Source organism: Ambystoma mexicanum, chromosome 4p (genome assembly GCF_040938575.1).
Source record: "Ambystoma mexicanum isolate Mex_15411 chromosome 4p, UKY_AmexF1_1, whole genome shotgun sequence".
Classification (NCBI taxonomy): Eukaryota; Metazoa; Chordata; class Amphibia; order Caudata; family Ambystomatidae; genus Ambystoma; species Ambystoma mexicanum.
Window position 1 is genome coordinate 740,862,605 of NC_090927.1, and position 19,736 is coordinate 740,882,340.

The 19,736-nt window shown below is 45.2% G+C and overlaps 1 protein-coding gene across 1 annotated transcript in view; it reads left to right on the forward strand.

Annotated features, from left to right (window-relative positions):
- LOC138452855 (uncharacterized) overlaps positions 1 to 19,736 on the forward strand; it is a 1,928,742-nt gene that overhangs the window by 293,646 nt on the left and 1,615,360 nt on the right. The window contains exon 12 of the mRNA XM_069605205.1: positions 3,004 to 3,172. Coding sequence (XP_069461306.1) covers positions 3,004 to 3,172 — 169 coding nt within the window. The remainder of the gene's footprint in view (positions 1 to 3,003; positions 3,173 to 19,736) is intronic.

Here is a 19,736-nt window from a genome sequence, read left to right on the forward strand (position 1 = left end):
ATGTAGCTCCTCATATCCAGCATTAACCAGTGACCAGGAGCTACCACTGGAGAACGAGGAGCTAGTAAACAGAGTTCTGCAAATCTCACTTCCATAGACGATGGAATCATATCCTTTTGTCCATTATTTGGGACCCTTTATGCTTCAAGTGCTGTATAAATGTGTCCAAATGTTTATAGATTGCCCCAAATGCAGGAGTTAAATTCACATAGGCGGGTTTGTCCAGCACCAGTTGGCATGAGAAGCCAAAGGTAGCTCCTGGTAGTTGTTGATATCAAGCTAGCCAGGCCAGGATACAAGCAGGAGCTAAATAGCCCCAGCTCCCCTCAATTTCGAACTCTGTATGTTATTGTATCAACCGTTCTGTCTGTCAAGTGATCTAATTAGGCCCAAAGATCATGTGACATCTCTTTCTGGGATGTCAGTGGGTTTTATCGAGTGTGATATTACACTTCCGCTACCCCTGTCATTTCATCTTTATGGTTTGATGTGCCTGGTTTATGCCAAATGTCTGTTTGCATCCCTATTCCCTGGCAATTTCGATGTGCTGTTTTCATTGAGGTTTTACAGGCAAATCAGTGTTTTGTATACATAGGTCCTGTTGCTGCATGGGGAGGGTGCGAGCATTTCCACTGCGCTGTTCTGTCTGAGAGAGGGGGATGTGCTATTTGTGTATGAGGAAAGTGTCAGGCGTGTTTTCGTTCCCCCATGGCTGGTGTTTGGTGTACCTTGCATCTTGCTACCAGGGAGTGGAGCCCGTGTTTCCATTGAATGCAATAGCACGGGTCACTGCTGGATATTGCAGTTGTGGAAATATATTTTTATTGCATCCTGACTGGGTCTTGGGGCTACAATTTACCACCTTTAGTTTTCTCATCACTATGCTTATAGACAACCCTAGCCCCAATCCCTGGGTGCTCCTCTAGGAGTCCCAGGTAATTTGACTTCATCACACACCTTGCATGCTACCCTGTACTCTGCTGGATAGTTACACAGTTAGAATTCATGTAAAATGGTCTTTCAATTTCCAGGACCTGGGAAATTAGATATTGATTATTCACAGGCCGGGAAGAGCAAAGCCGTATGCACCCTCCACTGATATTTATTTTAAAGGATACATACAAAGCAGTGCTTTCTGTTTCCATATAAAATCATCAGAATCATTTTCAAATTTTAACAAAAAATGAATCTTAACATCAATGATGGTGCCAATAGCACATCAGAAGAGAGCCCACTGCATAGTAAAACGTATAATGTCTTGAACAGTAACTTCCTTCCAGAGTGCTGCGGTTTCTCCTATCTCCCTTTTGACCAACACAATGTGTACACCTTGCGTAGAGGGTCTTCTTATCTTCCTGTCTCACCCTTATTTTAATTCAGAATACGTTGCAAGCCCACAATGCTATGGTTAGTTACCATTCACGCTTCTTATATATCGCCTCCTTATAAGAACTTTGTGACAATTCACTGTTGTACTGTTTACTTCTTAGTTTTTTTAACTTTCTTTCCAAAATTGTATATATGTAGATGTTTGGTATCATTATTCAAGTTCAATTTTTAAATGTTATATGAGAAATAATACCCATTCTAGTGGTCTTCAACAGCTGCAAGTAGCCTGAGGACCTAGTCATAGATCCGAGTGAAGCAAGGGCCTTAACGCTGGGATATGGGTGAAGCCTGTGCAAAAGGGTAGTATTGCTATTAGTACGCTGGGGTCAAACCCCAGTTTGCAAATAGTGTTTTTTATTTAAGTTGCAAAATGGCACGGAATCCATTGCACAAGTCAAAAAGAAATGGACTACAGATAAAATGAGCAGAAAAGGGGAAGAGAAACCAGGCTGTGCAACACATTTTCACTGTTAAGATGATTTCACATAAAAAGAAATAATTGATGTGCAATACTAAGTATGTAGCACAATAAATCATTGATGTGCAATACTAAGTATGTAGCACATGACGAGAGTTACATACTTAGTATTGCACATCAATTATTTATTTTTATGTGAAATCATCTTAACAGTGAAAATGTGTTGCATATCTAGTACTGCACACTAATCATTTTTGTTTTATGTGAAATCACCTGTGTTAGTTTTTCTGCCAATGTTAAGACACATGTCTATTTGCGTTCTCTTTTGGGGTAACAATTGCACTGCCCTTGTTTTGACAAATGTTTTTTAATATGTTCCCTCTATTAAACTCTGTTTTAGATGCTTTAAATTGAGTGTGACTCTGTACAACTAGTTTAAATATATTACTAGTTTTTTGGAATAGGTCCTCCCACCGCGTTTACACCTAAGGGAGGGGTAGCCTGGTCTCTCTTCCCCTTTTTTGCTTTATAATCCAATTTGCCTTTTAGAACCAGGCCCCCCCTTAAACAAAAAAGCAGGCGTTTGCCCTTATCTTTTTCTTGCCTACAGATAAAATGGCCACAGGGCAAAAAAGGAGGATGGAATTACAAGTTGTTCCTTCTCCATTTCCCTGGCAGCCATGTAATGGGTGGTAGAGCAGCGGCTGGCGACTAGCTGCAGGAAAGAGGAGTGAGGAGGGTGATCTTGTGGGGTATGGTGGGCAGTTGGGTATGACAGGGAAGAGCGGTGAGTCTTGTTGGGGCAGGGTAGCAGGTTTTGAGATCATGAGATTAAGCCCATGGTTGGAACAAGCTGACTGGCTTAGGCACCTACTCCAGGCATAAATGGGATAAGTAATGCTCTTATAAACATTCAGTTAAGATTGACCTCTGGGTATAATTTGTAAGGCCACAAACGGTTCCTCATGTATATTCTGGTTTTTCCATCCCTCCAATCCTTTTCTCTCTCCTGCTCGTTTTCCCTTCGGCAGGTCAAGTGTTAGATTCTTTCAATAGTAATTTGCTGTAAGTGGGTTTTATGGAACATTTCATTTTGCAATACGTGTTGTTGCGTCTGCATTGGTTGCTTCTCCTGACCCAATGCAGGAATGCAGCATTAGTGTGCCTCTTATTAATGTCTGATGGGTATGTTGCAGTGCTCTCTAGATGGACCGACCCTCCCCCCAGAGCAGGATGAGGTGGAGCAAGACCCAGCAGGCCAGATCTCAGAGTTTGAGCCACTCGACGTGACCAAATATGAACAAGGGAATGAAGAAGCTGATGATGGTGAACTTCAGCTTACAAATGAAGAAAGACAGATACTAGGTACCACATTTGAAGTAATGTGAAATTATTTGACGAATGAAAAAGAAGTATTTGTTTTTGTCAAGCAGTATTAATACCTAGACTTAAACATGCGCTGCTCTTCAACATGGGTTTATGCCTTTCCCCGATTTCATTATAAATCATAGTTCATAATTCTTTTTTATACAAGTACTGTTCTTTTTATTGTTTTGATTCACATTTATATGATTCAGATTTATAATTTAATCTACATCCGGTTTAACCATTCTTCCTATTCACGCAGCCCCACGCCCAACCCCTACACCTTCAACTAATCTGGCATTTGGACAACCATATATAAGGCCATGGTATTTCAGGTGCCTTCATTGACACGCTCCTCAGAATAGTCCTGTGCTGAATTTACAAATGCACTGCAGAGCTAATGGAATGGGGATGGGTTCTGCAGTGCTTGTATCCAGGGATCAAGGGATGATAATGCCTCAAGAGTGTCAAAAAGGGGAGTGCATGACAAAGTGAGCACCTTCAGAAGTGTACTATAAAATCTAAATAAGCACTGGCAAAGCCACTAGTTTTGGCTTTGCTAAAGGCTTTGCAAAGAGGGTATCTGTGGAGTGAGGCATAGAGTGGCCAGGCAAAGAAGGGTGAGAAGCAGTGAGAGAAAGAGGGGTAGTCATTAGAAAGATTGGAGATATCATCTGCAGATGTATCATCACTATAGGAAGGGTCGTCCTTTGCACTAGGGTGCTCAAAAATCACAACTAAAACGTCCTTTAAAGCGGTTCAGGAGAAGTACAAAAACCCATATGTCAGCAACTAGATCCAGTCAAAAATACTAGGAAATAGCAAACTGGAATTTCCAACAGGACAATCTGTCTTAAACCCCTGTTTATGTGGATCAGGGAGGTAGAGGGATTAGAAGGCAGCTTTCACCGTAGTTGGAGTCATTTGGGGTGAACGAGGGAGAAGACGAAGAAGAAGATGGGGGCCATATGGTACGCATCCCTCTGGTGGCCACCAGAAGTTGTATTGCACAGTTCTGGAAATGGAATAGAGCCCCCACAGAGCGAGAGTGAGTTCAGAATGTGCAGGCTATATGCGATGTGGAATACTTAACACATTTCCTCGATGAGTCGAAGACTAGTATAGAGGGAGCTTTGCTCCCCCTTTTTTTACTACTAATTCTGAAAGGGAGCCTTCCAAATGGGTGGGACCACACTGTGAAGTTTTGTAGTGATAGAGGTTGATATATATGGGTGACAACTGCAATGCTTGAGGGCTGGGTGGGGGAGGTTATGCGGCTTATAAGTGGAACATTTAACCTGTTGAGAGGTTTGTATTGATATTAAGAAAAATTACAATAAACTTTGATTTTGAAAAATAAAAACTGGTTATGGCAGGAGTGGAATATCACAAGTGGTTCCTGTTCCCGGTCTGTGGGCTGTGTTTCCTGTGCCACCCATCAAAGAGGCCACACAGGAAATGCAGCCTATACAAGACCACAACACAGAAGAGGAGGGCACTAACATGGAAGTGGAGGTCACAGGAGTGAGGGTGGGGTAAGCAGTTTGGGGGGATGCGATGGCAACAAACATAAAAAAGTACGGTTTTGGGGAGGGCGAGTGCGTACATTGAGGCGTGTAACTATCATTAAGGCTTTGGGTGGTCAGACTGGGCAGGTGGAAGATCGGGCAGGTGGGGCTGAGCAGGTGGGGATGACTCATGATATGGGAATTCGGAGGTTGGAACCCCCAATGGAAATGGTTCTAGTTAGAGTCATTGCCAATTTGAGACCACTCTGAGGCGACAAAAAAAAAGCTCCTTGAAACGGTCAACGAATGGACATCGAAGCAGTGGTTCAATATCAGCTGCCAGTAACTTGTGCTAGTAAACTTCTACTGACATTTTAAAATTCTTCTGTACCAGTTAATAATGGCATTGAATTGTGTTAACTGAATACCAGAACTGACTCCCCAACCTTTGAGGGCCTGTGCATGCATAAGTAGAACAACCCCAATTGTAGACCAGCATGTGCTTGCCTAGAGGCAAGTATTGCCTAAGATCATTTCTCTAATTGCCTCTGTCACATATGATGTCTCTGTGCTTGTGCTTTAGTAGGGACAGTGTGGATGGAGGATCCCGAAGCTTTGATGGCCTTTAAATTGATAGTGGCATATAGATGACTCACACTCAGACTAGTCTGTGTGCTAAAAACCACCACCATTAATAGAAGAATGTCCCTCAGTGAAAAAGGAGGATTCCATTGATTCAGAACGTATGCACTGTAGGAACTCACCACTCTCCTTTGCCCACCATATTCCTTATATAATGCAAAAAACATGTTAGTTACCCAAACATCACTTGATACGCTCTGACGCTATTGTGATGTCTTTGGTGCAATTTATGGCTTAGGCCCAACTAGCCACTGAATCATTTACTTCTAATAGATCCCTCGGATCCCGTACAAATGTCATGTTGGCTTGAATAAATGTAATAACTCAAAAGAGTCCAAACACACTCATGGCGCTAATATTTGATCGCATGATGGACCGTATGCAGAATGGTGGATGGATTGACACCAAGGTAGATATTGGGCCACATTATAAGTTTGCTCGTCCGGTAGTAACGGCATCAGTAAGCTACTGGTGCCTTTACTACCGGACCGGCAAACTACGAGTTGTGCTCACAGGTGCCTTTCTGCCCACCAGGTCTGACCTGGCGGGCAGAGCGGCACCCGCAAGCACAACTCTTCAGATTCATCGGCACCATTCATGAATGCTACCGGTGCATGCGACCTCCCCATTCCCATTTGAGCCCCATAGGGGAGTAATGAATACCGGCACCCGGCAATGGGGATGGACCGGCTCCGCCGGGGTCGGAATGCCCCCGTACGTCCCCATTGCCGGGTGCCAGTAATTTCAAGTGTTTTGCGGCAGCCGTGTCGGTTTGATTTTCACCTCCGAAATCGGCTATTTATATTGTTTGATGCTTTGAAAAAGCCCTTAAATGCATTAAACCCTTGTGAGTGTAGGCAATTTTTGTTGAAGCATCGAGCTATCGAAATGCAATGGATCAAAAAACACAGCAGGGCTTTGAGTTTTGTTTTCTTGAAATCTCAGGAATCCAGTTGAGCGTTCAGAGGAAATTTTGAGCTCATAACTGCTCCCTGAATAGACCTCATTATGAGTTTGCTGTAACAGAATTAGCTTTAGTTTTTTCAGTCCTCCTGATCAGGAGTTGCTAACTCTAAAAGAGGCTTTGCCTTCAGTACATGCATGGAGGTGTTACCTTCATAAAACTAGAGGAGTTACCTCCAGTGGAATTAACACCAGAGGTAATTCCTCCAGTTCTCAATCAAATCCCAGGGACTTCAGAATGGGGACTAACCACAACTCATAATCAGGCGTAAATTCCACAGTTACCACTGGTGGTTAGAGGAGATACCATAGCTAATATCTCCAAACTTGTACTAAGGCCTGGGAAAGACGACCATTTCATTCCAAACTTGATGAAGATATGGAATTGTGGGGCTTCAGAGTTCACTACTGTCCTCTCAAATCTAGCTAACCAGATTATATCTTGTACGTTTCCTCTCACTGGGCCTCATTATAAGTGTAGCAGCCACGGTATGAACGGTGCCGGTAAGGCACTGCCACCGTTCATACCCGGCCGCCACAAGTTCTGCTCGCGGGTCCCTAACAGCCCGCCAGGTAAGACCTGGCGGGCTGTGCGTCACCCGCGAGCAGAACTCGTGATTGCACCGACATCGTTATCAACGGTGCCGGTGCAATCATGCTCCCCACCCCCATTCTGCCCTATAGGGCAGAATCGGGATCGGGAGCCCGGCATTACCGCCACCCGTGAATGGGCAATTACCGGCCCACTCATCTCGTAATGGGCCGGTTATTGCCCAATTGCAGGAGGCGGTGCCGGAGGCGAGCATGGCGGTAGCCGTGCCTGCCATACAGGTACGGCTACCGCCATGCTCGTAATGAGGCCCACTGTCTTCCTTTGCTTTCCATTTCTTGGTGTAGGCCTGGTTCAAGTGTTCACTGACAGGCCTCAATTGCACAGGATAATATTTAAAATCAGGGCAGGCCTATTGCCCCTTTTCTCTAGATCTATTGAGCTCTGCTTTAGCTGCTGAAGAGGCTGAATTGTGCTATTTGAAGAGAATCACATTTCCTTGTAATATCTCAACCACTGCCTGTGAGAGATATTATGGGAAAAGCCTGGAACAGAGACAAGATTCTAGGGAGGATGTTCATTTTGACCAAGGCCAATCTGCCAATCCATGACAAGGTGAGCTACTTTCAGTAATGCTTTGACATGTTTCAAAAAGTCAGGTCACATAACTTTTTATAGGTCAGAAGTGTTCCTTATCAGATTCCCCCAGGTATTTCTGAAAAATCCAATGGGAGGGGAGTCTGGTTTGCAAGTGATCTGTGTCCACCTGTAGAGTCACTTTTAAGGCCATAGACTTCTCTTCATTTGTTTTGGAACCCAAAACATTGTTGGTCTTCTAGAAGTCTAATGAGACAGGATGTACAGGAGATAGTTTCCGTTATGGCAAGTAAAATATCTTCAGTGATTTATAAGTCTCCCGCTGTTATATCATGCCATTAATGTTTTCACCTTCCCTCACAGCTTCATTAGCTAAAACAGAGTGAGAAAGATGTTATATAAGTATCACCCAGGTCAATGGAGTGATATACATTTCTAGGGTAGCCCTGAGCATTTCCATGCGTTTTTTCCAGCACAGCAAGGAGGTATGGCCATTCAACACAGTCAAATGTCTTGTTTTGCATCAAGTGAAACCAATACTGTTAGGACTGACTGAATAAAAATGGTAAGGGTAAACTGTGTCCTTTCGCGCTGGGGAAGAAAATCTATGTGAGACGCGCCAGCTGCGTGGCGAGTGGAAAGTGGCGAACCCTTATGCCACTGAAAATTAGAGTGTATCAGTACCACTTGCACTTCGCGCTTGGCCAATACAATTATAGAAAATCCGTGGGTACAGTGTCCAAAAAATTGATAGTCCAGATCCTGAAGAGATGTGTGTGATTTTTTTTATCTCTAATAGTATCTTGCATGAAACAGCCAACACGTGTTTGGACAGTGTGTCTTTCTCAAGGCTAAAATGTTCCTTTTCGTATCATTGGTAGGTTGACTCAATTCAGTCGTGAAGTTGACAATAATTTGTTACTTCCTTAGAAGTCAAAAGTCCTCTGCCTCGTTGGAATTTATGAGAAGATGAGGTGTCCTATAAGGATTCGCCTCACAAAAACTGACCGCGTGCTGGCCACTGTAGCCAAGGACTTTCTATAATTGTATTGGTCAAACGCAAAGTGCATAGGTGCCGATACGCTCCAATGCCGTTAGGACTCTCAGTATGTAGGAGATATTTGCAGGTTCACCATGTGTCATATTTTGTCAGATGACTGCCTACGCATGCAAAATCCCACTTGAACCTCCCCAATTACCTGGGGCAACAGTGGCTCAATCCCTCTGGCCAAGCCCTTAGGCTTAGCATATACCATAGCCTTTAGGTTTAACAAGGCAATTGGTCTATGCGGGGAACAGAGAGTGGCATCCTGCGTAGCCATCAGGATTACAGAAATTAGGGCATTTTCTATGGTGGGCATAACTGCTTTTTCTAACATTGTTGTTGAATAATCACAATTGCATCTACCAGAAAGCACCAAAAGTTTTTGTAAAATTAGACTGTAAGCACATGAGGGCCAGCCACTTTATTGAGTTCAAGCAAGGAGATTGCTTTCAGTATCTCTTCCTTTTGCAATGTGCTTCTCAAATTGCTCTTGATCACACTAAAATATAAATGGCAGAACAAAATATCAAGAGACCTCCTCATGCTGCCTTTGTCCATCTGTTCCGATGTGCAACCCTTTTAATAGAATTCTCAAAACCCTTCATTGTTTACTGTGATCCCAGAAGAAATGTACAAAGAAAAGTTCATATGTGTAATGATAACATTGGCTCCACCCACAAATCTGCAAGAGAGTACTTTGACTACTCTATACACATTGTGGGTTATTTTCAGGCACTCAGGAGTGTGAGAAACCTAGGGGTATTCTCCCATGCAGACCCCAAGAACCCTCTGTTCAGGTGGCCAGGGGAGGGCCATTGCTTTTGGGTCCTACCCCTGGTGGGTGGATGAGCAAGGGAGCATCACCTGGGTAGGGAAGTCCGGGGTTGTCTTTGTGGGAATACCCAAGCTTTATTCTGGCAGGGCAATAGAAGCAGAGGAGGAAATCCAAGACGCCTGGATGGGATACGCTGATTCCCGTAACCCTAGTTAGTCAGTTGCCCAAGAGGGGGGAGAAAGAAAAAAACAAATAAAACAAAGACAGAATTCTGATATTAATATCCAGTCATCCTCTACTAGTCTAGATCACACGGAATAGCATCAAGACCCATGTTTGTATAATCCACCATCAGGGACATGGAGGGGGGCAAGCAGCCCCTTAAGTGATAATCAGTTTAGAGGATTTCCCTTTATCCACTGTCGATTCCTTAATAAAGTAACAAGAAATAAATCTACCCTCCAATTCCCTTTCAACTCCCCCTACCCATTTCCAACTAATACTGGGATGAGGAAGAGGCAATTGGGAGCAGTGACGATTACCCATAGAAACAACATGGGGAAGGTAAGGGAAACCTAGTATAGAAACTCCTCAAGTTGTCCCACTAATAGTCAGGCAGGGTCAGGCATTTAATAATGACCACTCACACCTGACTCCACGTGACTATGTGTTCAACTATAAAAGGTGTGGTTTTTCACAGAAGAATGAGCAAGCTGGGGATGCTGTCCGGATCGAAGAGGGAAAGGAGCAGAGAGTGGCAGGACTTGAAGTCTGGAGGAGAACGGCGTGCCGAGACGGTGGCCCGGTGTTTGTGAGGGGCTGCAGCGTGGCTAGGGAGCCGTGTCTCTGAGGAACCGGAGTGAGGCAGCCTGTATCCCGCTGGTGGCATTCAGAGAAGTGCTTGTTCCCTTGGGACGTGTGCTTGAGGGGCAGGTGGTGAGACCCTAACCTCAACCCTGTGTATCCAGAGAGACCGCTCGTCAACGCAAAGCTGCCCAGTGAGTTTCATGCAAGTAAGAAAGAGAAACTCTGGAACGTGCGGTTGACTAGAGTGGGACGGGAGAAAGACACAGTTTGTAAAGCGGCACGGAGCAGAAAGCGAGAGAACATACAAGGACTGAAAGCACAAGATATAGAAGAAAGAAAGAAAAGGCTCACGAGTAAAGGCATGTGAAGAGTGCGAACGATACAAAAGAAGGAAATGGGTGCAAGTGTGCACGTTAAAGAGAGGAAAGTGTGCAAAGTGAAGAGAAGCACAATAAGAAAATGGACAGGTGCAAGTGTGCACATTAAAGAGAGGAACGTGTGCAAAGTGTACAAGAGACATGATAAGGAAATGGACAGGTGCAAGTGTGCTCGTTGAAAAGAGGAACATGTGCAAGAGTACAATACATATAAAATAAAGTAAAGGAAGGTGACAGTGTGCACAATAAAGCAAAAGAAACAACGGAGAGCAAGGAGGAGTGCAGGAAGCACCTGAAGGTGAAAGGTTGAACAGGAAGAGCAAGGAATAAAGAGAGGGGCTAAAGATCAGCTTGGTCACGCTTGGGATGAGCAAAGAACGTGGCATTTTCGAAAGTGTCTGATTTTACCCAAAGAAGGGATTAAATGGGAAATAACTAAATATGAGAGAAAGATACATCCTGACAAGCTGAACTTGTATTGAAAGAACTGTATATGAGAGTAAGGTACATCATGACAAACTGAACTTGTGTTTGAAACTAAAGAGGGCCTAAGCTTGGGTAAGGGAATCCTGCGAGGCCTAACAAATTGGAATACCTATCATTCTGTGGTGCTGAAATAATTGAAGCTTGTGGAAGGGAACCCTGAGAAGCTTAAAGAGCAACTATGTTATATTTCATTTGTTGTGTTCAAAACTTGGAAGAATTGAAGCTTGGCGAAGGGAATCCCAAGGAACCAAATACACTGGGCTTTATTATAAGTTTGCCGATACGGTAGTAACGGCGTCAGTAAGCTACTGGCGCCGTTACTACCGGACCGGTGAACTACATGTTCCGTTCGCGGGTGCCTTTTTGCCAGCCAGGTCTGACCTGGCAGGCGTACCGGCACCCGCGAGCAGAGCATGTCGGATGCACTGGCACCATTCACGAATGGTGCTGGTGCATCCAGCTTCCCCATTCCTATTGAGCCCTATCGAGCTCAAATGGGAATGGGTACGAATATTTTGCGGCGCCCGTGAATGGGCAATTACCGGGTCCGGCAAGGCTGTAATGACCCGGTAATTGCCCATTCGTGAGCGCAGGTAAAAAAAAGATACCGGCGGCAGCCGTGCCGGTTTTACCGGCTCGGCTACCGACAGTATCCTAATGAGGCCCACTGAGTGTTTGAGAATATTGCAAAAGCTCTGTGGAGACGGTCTTACAAACAGCCCTTTTTGATTGAACTCATTTTTGTGACATTGACCAAACTACACCTGGTGAGAAGACCACCTGAAACCAACCTTGGTTTTCTGTTGAACCACTATTTTTGCTTTAAGAAGACTTCCTAACACGTTTTGGCAAAGAGTGAGGGCAAGCATAGGTTTAGACACAGGCAGATTTTTGTTTTGGGCTTTCAGACGTCGACGGCCCTTAGAAACATCAGTTAAGAGAACCATCCCTTTACAGTTAGGGCCAGTTAGGCATTACACCAACCCACGCACCTTCGTAGATAAAGGTTTTGAAACTATCATTTCTGAGTCTGTGTCTCTCTTGATACCATGCCTGTCTCACAGAACATATACCAACAGTCACTCCAGTGGTTGTATATGTAGCCTTTTAAGGGAGGGCCAATGCTAAGAGGTTAGAATCAGCTAGACTTTAGTGTCACGGTGAGTCTCAGTGCAAAGGAACAGGTCCTTATACTTTTAAATGAGGGGGTCATGATTTCAGTGGAAAAGTGAACCCCTTGCCATGCATGATGCAAATCAATTTGTGAATTAGTTTCCTCTTGTATTTTTGGAATTGCGGGGTAAGCTGAGAAAGTTCAAACACTGAATAGTTCTGAAATGAACTGCAGTACCAGTGGAAAATTGGCTTTGCAAATGTCCTATTCATTTATAAGAGAAACTAGAAGACTTACTAAATGGCATTGTTAAGGAGGCCATAATTTAAATGGTTGAATCCACTAAGGGTTATATTGGAGGTAAATGAGTTCCCTTTAATTTTACCACTATGCCTAATTATGCGTTTTGGCTTTGAGTGGAAGATACTGCAGCGGTAATTCCGCTGGAATAATTCTTCAAATAAAGCCCCGTGGGTCCAATGGACCCAAAATAAATGGGGATTTACACTGCTACCACCACTTGTAATCAGGCGGAAATTCTGCCTGACCAAGTGGCGGTAACAGTAATTCATTTTCTGTGGATTTTCCACGGAATTACCGCCATACTCGTAAGCATAAAGCAGAGCATTCCTGTGGATTGCCATCTACTCCTAAAAATTGGTTTACAGGATTGAAGGTGTAAAGATGTTCTTGACTCTGACCCAAGGTTCTGGTTATCATCAGATTAAACTCACACAGGCGTCCATAGAATTAAAAGAATTCTTTGCACCATTTGGAGAATTCTTATTTTTATGAATGCCCTTTGGATTGGCATCAGTGGCAGCTGTGTTTCAGCAAATTTATCACTGATTTCATTATCAAGTATAGAGGCACATACAAGTTCTGAAGGAACTTTTATTAACTATCTTACAGTATAATGGGTTCACTCTCAAAGAAAAGATATGCAAGTTGTCTATATATGATAGTTGACTACCTTGGCCACAATGTGTGAGCGGATGATGTAAAACATACATTGAATCGTAAAGAAACTGTTCAGAAGACTCCTTCACCGAGGACAAATAAAGAACCAATGTTTGCATGGGTCTCTGACAATTTATTTGTAAATTTGTGTGAAGATGCGCATATTAGTTGACTCTTTATTCAGATCACTCCAAAAGGGACCACGATTCGGCGAGATGTTAATCAGCAACACACATTTCACTTAGCTACAAAAGGGAAAGGCCCTACATACCTCATTTGCACTTCACATCAACAATAAACCAGTGGTACAAGTACTTACCACCAATACACTAAAGGAGTATTAGACAGATTGTTAAGACAGCTCGATAACAAGACTATGTTTATGAGATATTAGTACCCGGTGAGGGCGCAATCACAATGAAAGAGCCATTCTGATTGGCCCTCGCCGAGTTGTTACCAGGCCGTGAATTCCACGGCCTTTGTCCCCGGCGGGGGGCATGGCAGCCCCTCAGCCAATGAGGATGCTCGAAGCAGGGCCATCCCCGCTCCGAGCCTCCCCAAAGCTGAGAGGCTACCTTCGTCCCCCGCCGGGGACAGAGGTAAGGCTTATTTTATTTCCTTCCTTCCCTCCCTCCTCCCACCTCCCTGCCCTCCCCACCCCACTTACCTTCTATGCCTTGGTCCCCGGCGGGGGATGATGGCAGCCTCCAGCCGTGTGAAAACTCGGAGCGGGGCCATCCCCGCTCCGAGCCTCCACACGGCTGGAGACTTCCAAACGCTTCTGTTTCCAGCGCGTCCGCACCCGATGGCCGCCATGGAAAGGGAAAACGGACTCCGTTTTCCCTTTCCATGGCGGCCATTTTCTTTGACGTCTTTTTTTTTCCCCCGAAACGCTGCAGCATTTCGGGAAAAAAATGAAGCTTTTAGTGCCCCGGTCACACAGTTTTTGCGGACCGGGGTACTAATAGCTATATGCCCCTCGCGGCGGGGGCATTACCGACTCTGGTAATGCCCCAGGGCCTCTGTTAAGGCCCTCGCTTAACTCGGGGCCTATAACTATGGGCCCTGGGGCATTACCTGAGTCGGTAAAGCCCCCGCCGCCAGGGACATATTGCTTAAGTGTAATCCTGGTAAATGTACTCTCACAGTCGATTAGGCTCATCTGATGGAGGTGCTTATGAATGTGAAGATAGGATCACATGGCCCGTAGTGTGTGGCATGAAAGGAGATGCTGTGGCAAAGGAAGGATGGATAAGCACAGGCAAAGAAAAGAATTCCTGTAAAAAGCTAGAACGTTTGTATTGACTGAGTGGCTCTTGATTACGGGAGTATTTCAAACCTTTTCATTGTGTGCCAGAGGAATTTTATGGACAAGGAAAAGTACTCTGTCATGGTGACCAGATTGCACTGTTTGTTAGTATAAGGAACACGCTGTTCCACAGTGCCCATCCGAGGAATCTCTTCATATTGGTTCTAACGCATTGATATATTTTAGCATTGGTGTAAAAGCAAAGGTGCTGGAGCATCATTTTTTTCATTGAACAAGAAATGGAAAACGGGGAAGGGAAAGAGTAAAAGATAATAAGGGAGGATGGTATGGACAACAACAACGAAAAACTGATACTCCTGCACCAGTCTATAAACTGATGCCAAAACATACCAATAGTCTTAGCATCGATGTAATGACATGTTCTTTAGGGTGATGTTGTGATCGCAACGACAAATAGATGTTCAGAAATTACTTCTGGCAGCCGACCAAGAAGTGGGGAGACTTTTGTGTGTCTGTGCTGTTTGTATTGCCTGTGATAAACATCGGAAGACTCACGTTGATCCCATTGATACTAACAAATGTTCCTTTAGGGCCATGGCAGAATGTAGTGTTTGACATCATATCTTCTTCCGAGTTACCAGCTGAGAAACTATACTCTTTAGTGCCAGAGGTCAAATTTGTGGACCAAGTTACAAGAAGCACAGTTGTCAAATTTCTGCAAGAGTTATTTCACAGGGCACTCTCATTAGAGATAATGGAACTCAGCTTGCCACTAGAGGCACAGGGGACTTTTTGCATTCAAACGGGAGTCAAGCATTGCATGAAGCACCATCCCCAGGCCAATGGATTTGTGAAACCTTTTAACAGAGTTCTGAACAATAATGCTTTGAGTACATGGCTGAGCCATATGGAAGTATTAGTCTAAGTGGGTGATTTGCCAGATATGCACAGATGTACATGTATATCAAATTCCACAACTGTTGTGTTTTCATTTGGGCTCATGCATCAGAGACATATTTCATCAGCATGCCTTCTCTGATTTCCTCCATTCTACCATGTCTTCCTTCCTGCCTTACAGCCACCCATTCATGGATGTGCCCTCACTTCCAGCACCTTAATCCCTCTAAGACTGAAATCATTTTTTTAGCCCACCTACCGGTCTTCTAATTCCCCTGTACGTTCTTCTTTTATCCTCTGCACGTAATCTTGAGTTCTGGACTCTTCCCTTTCTTTCTATCGTCATGTCATTAACACTGCTCATGTCTCCCACCCTTATAATCATTGGTGCGCCTTTTCTTTAATTTCAAGCTACTAAACTCTCCTTCTCTTCTCTCGTTTAGATTACTTTTATGCTCTCTTGCTGGGTCTTCCTCATCTCACCCCTCGTTGCTCTGTCTATAGCTCAGCTGTCTGCATACCTTTCCTACTACCGGCTCGCTCCTCAATCGCTTTTTCTCTCCTATCTGTCTCCTTCCTCCCACTCGACTTTGATCTTCTTTTCCACTTTCTTTGTATCGTCTATCTTTCTTCACTACTTTCTTTTTATTCTCCCTCCCAACCTTTCCACTCTGAATCTCTTTTGCTTCTTTCCCTAAAACCCCTTGCGCTTCCGTTCCTTTTCACTGCTTGTCCAAAGAGCCCCTCCCCCACGCTTCATGGCTTCTGAACCTGCTTAAAAAGTCCCCTTCTCTCTTCTCTTTCTGATACCTAATTTGTTCTCTCTCCTGCCAATTTTATGCTGCCAATATAATTACTCATGTTATGCTGTTTGTCCACATAACATAGATTCAGCTCTTGGGAAAAAGCGTCCTATAAATATCAATAAATACAATACAAATAAGCATGCAGTGAGGGAGAAAGTGGAATTCCATCTGTGGTGTGTGGCATGGGGCCGTAGAGATCCCCACAAAAGCAAAAGGAAAGTGTACATTAAAAGCACTATTTAATGTCGACATTTGCAGCAAAGCTGCATTTGATAACAAATCACGTAGATCCTAACAAACCAACATGGCATAACATGTTCCTGCAGCTTAGCTTCAATTGGATAAACCTAAGAAAGCCAAGCATTTCAAAGGGTGACACGTGATTTTAACGAATGAAATAGTAACGAATGAAATAACAAATACAAAAAATATCGATTTGTTTTTGCCCGCCCCTCCAAACTTCCTGTTTCCCCAAAGTTCTAACCCCATTGCGGACCCCGCCCACTCCTTAAAACCCTTTACCCCCATATATTTATTTATCGATATTTTTTCGTTATTTTTTCATTTGTTCTTTTTTTTCTCATTACAATCACTGCATATCATTTCAAAGCAGGGCAGAGCATAACAAGGCCAGCACAGGCCAGCAGAGAACAGCCTCATACCAAGCCCATGGTATAGGATAGCATACCAGACAAATAATTACATCACCCAGCTGAACGTCTTTGCTAGTGGAAGGTGTCATGTACAGGCGTGCAAGCAGTGCCAAGAAACGGCTGCATAGCCCTTTAAGGACGCTGCAACCAGGTGCCTGGAAGTTGGCATGGCAACGCTGGCGTCCTCTCAGCGTTTCCTACGGCCGACGCCAGAAGCCACGGAATGCGGTCATGTGACCTTTCCTTTTTAGGCACCGCCTTCACTTCGTATCGGTGCTTCTGATTGAGAATTGGTGGCGCTTCGTATCTTGTGCATTGTATCCTGTTCCCTTGAACCCCTGTTGCAGTACCCTTCCTCCTCCCCTTCCCTCCTGTGTTCCTGATTACCTCGTTTCCTCGACCCGGACCGTTACCTGGCCTTGATTTTGGACTGCCTTGGTCTTGTATGCTGCCTGTATCGTGCTTCGACCTCGGACTGCTCAGGGACATCTTTGCCTTCGCCCATTTGTTTTGGTTACTGTTCGTTTGTCTTCTGGATCCTCACTCACCTGGATTGCGTCTGGGTCATTTTTGGGATTGTTGAACTTTGGAACTTTTCGAACTTTTGGATTGTTGAACTTTGGTACTTTTTGAACTTATGGATTGTTCAAACTTGAATCTTGGATTTCCTTGCTACGTACACTAACTCAAAACTGCCAAGTGTGTATTAGGCGTCCTCGTGCCGGCGGGATAGGTGGTTGGGCTTTTCTTGGATTCTGGATTGTGGTCTTCGGATTTGCATTTGCTTCCCTGCCTTTTTCCACCTGACTCTCCCCAGCGTGGATCAGGACAAAAACGCGGTAAGCCATAGTCTTGCATGGGAAGGGGGTTGTTATTGGAATTGACCAACATGTATCGCGTTCTTAATCTGTTGTATTCGGGTCTGGTCAGAAGGGCGGTTGGTTATACATTCTGTGTTGTGTTAACCCCTCACTTACAGATCCAACGCCTGTCCTCGGCCACCCTGGCTTCACCGATAACAACTCCTGTGGCACGTGTCTTCATCTGGGTCATCTGGGTCTCATCTGGTGTCATGATGCCTGCTCCCGAGGAGCCAGGTCAGGCCCAGCGTCCCCAGAAGCAGACTTCATACTCACCAAGCAGGACCCAGCAAACCCCTATAGGGGCTCTTTGGACCTTGTCCTGGCGCCTTTGGCGCCAGGCTCATAAAAGGCATCTGTCTTGGCGCCATAGGCGCCAGGCTCATCATGGCAGAACATATGGTAATGCTTGGGTGAACTCACCTGAGGCAGACCATGCTGCATACTCACCCGAGGCAGACCATGCTGACTGAAGCTCCAAGCCAACTAAGGCTGGGGAGGAACTATTTTCTTTCAGGAACTCTTTTCTTACTCGGGTGGGGCCAGTGGAAGAACACTCACCTGAAGCTCTTCCAAGGCTATTTAAACCACGCCCGGATGGCCACACGTGCTTCGCGTTATTCTGCATCTGCTGCAGGACGCTCACCGAGTCGGCTCCTGCATCCTGGCTCCTGCCACGCCCGCCAACACCTGGAATACCTGCAAGGAGAGAAAGGCAAGCATTAGGACATTACCTACCTTCATCCAGCATCCGGATTCTTCACTCCGTCGATCCTGCAAAAGAAAGTCAAGGGTTAGAAACGCATCTCATCGCTCGCTGCAGCGCCGCTTCCACTTACCTTCACGTGGCGCTGTCTAGCTCTTCAGCGGTCATAGGCGTCATCGGCCGCATCCCAGCACCTACGGAAAAGAAAGACAATAGTTAGAAGCGCTCCGCTTCTCACGCTGCCGCGCCGCTTCCACTTACCTTCACGTGGCACCGGCAACCTTTTCAGCGCCCATAGGCGACATCGGTCGCATTCAAGACCTACGGAGAAAAAGGACAAAACAAGGTGAGCAACGAACTAATTGCAAAAGGACAGATTACTCACCTTAAGTCTTACCTGAATTTTGTTGGGACCTCAGTTCCCTTTCTGGGTCGGAGCGGCTTTTCTGGCTTTTCCGTACCCCGGCCCCTATGGGGAAATAAGACACACTCATTAAGGTGTCGGAGCAAACCACTACGGCACACCTTCATTAAAAGTACTCACTTGAGCTTACCTCGGCGAATCCATTCCTCCACACGGATTCCTCACCTAGTCCCTGAAAATTAAACAAAGGCCAAGGGACAAATAAGACTTGATCTTTTGAACTATATACTTCCGGCAGCATTTTGGTAAAGGCAAGCAGACATCGAACCCTCGCCAAATCCGAGATCCAGTGAAGTAACTGGAAATCTACACGCCCCTGCGTCAGAAGCAGGATGGAGAGCTCGTCCACACAGAAATTAAGGTGAGAGTCTGCGGAAGGCACAGCTTGGGTTCGAGGAGGGTGAGAAGGGGAAAAAGGGGGGAATCTCACAAACAATCTAGCAGACAGTTAACTCCCTTTTCCCATCTACAGAAGGATTATTCTACGGGCCAGACAGACGATGTTTGGGGGTCCAGTCCAGTCCATCTTCCAAGCACTACGCTTAACCGTGGAAGAAGTTGTAGCAGTCCAGAACGGGTCAGCGCCTCCGTGGAAATCAGGTGAGCGTTACATCTGGCATCCTTTCTTTCCTTTGATTGATCGCTCTGGCTGTCTATTCCTGGAGCCAGAGGGTTCCATTAGGAGGAAGAACTCATCGGCTACACGACGTGGGCAACTTGCATCTGACATAATCAGAAGCCATAATATGGATGCCAATGAGACGTTGACCAATATTTTACAATTGGTGGCCGACTTACGCAATGACATGACTGCGGCTCATTCAGCCACGCAGCGACGCATTGATGAGTTGCAAGCAGGGTTTCAACCCCTTGGGGCAGTTGCGCCTCCTTTGGCTAGTGTCTCTGGGGCAGGTGCTGGTCCTCCCCAACAGGGTTCTGGACCAGTTTATATGACTGCCCAGTTCCCTTTGGCTCCTCCGCAACGGTTCAATGGAGATCCCAAGACCTATAGGACCTTTTTGAACCAATGTAGACTGCATTTTCTGTGCCGTCCTGCCTCTTTTCCGGATTCCACTACCAAGGCGGCGTTTCTGTTATCCCATTTAGGGGATACCGCAGCTGCT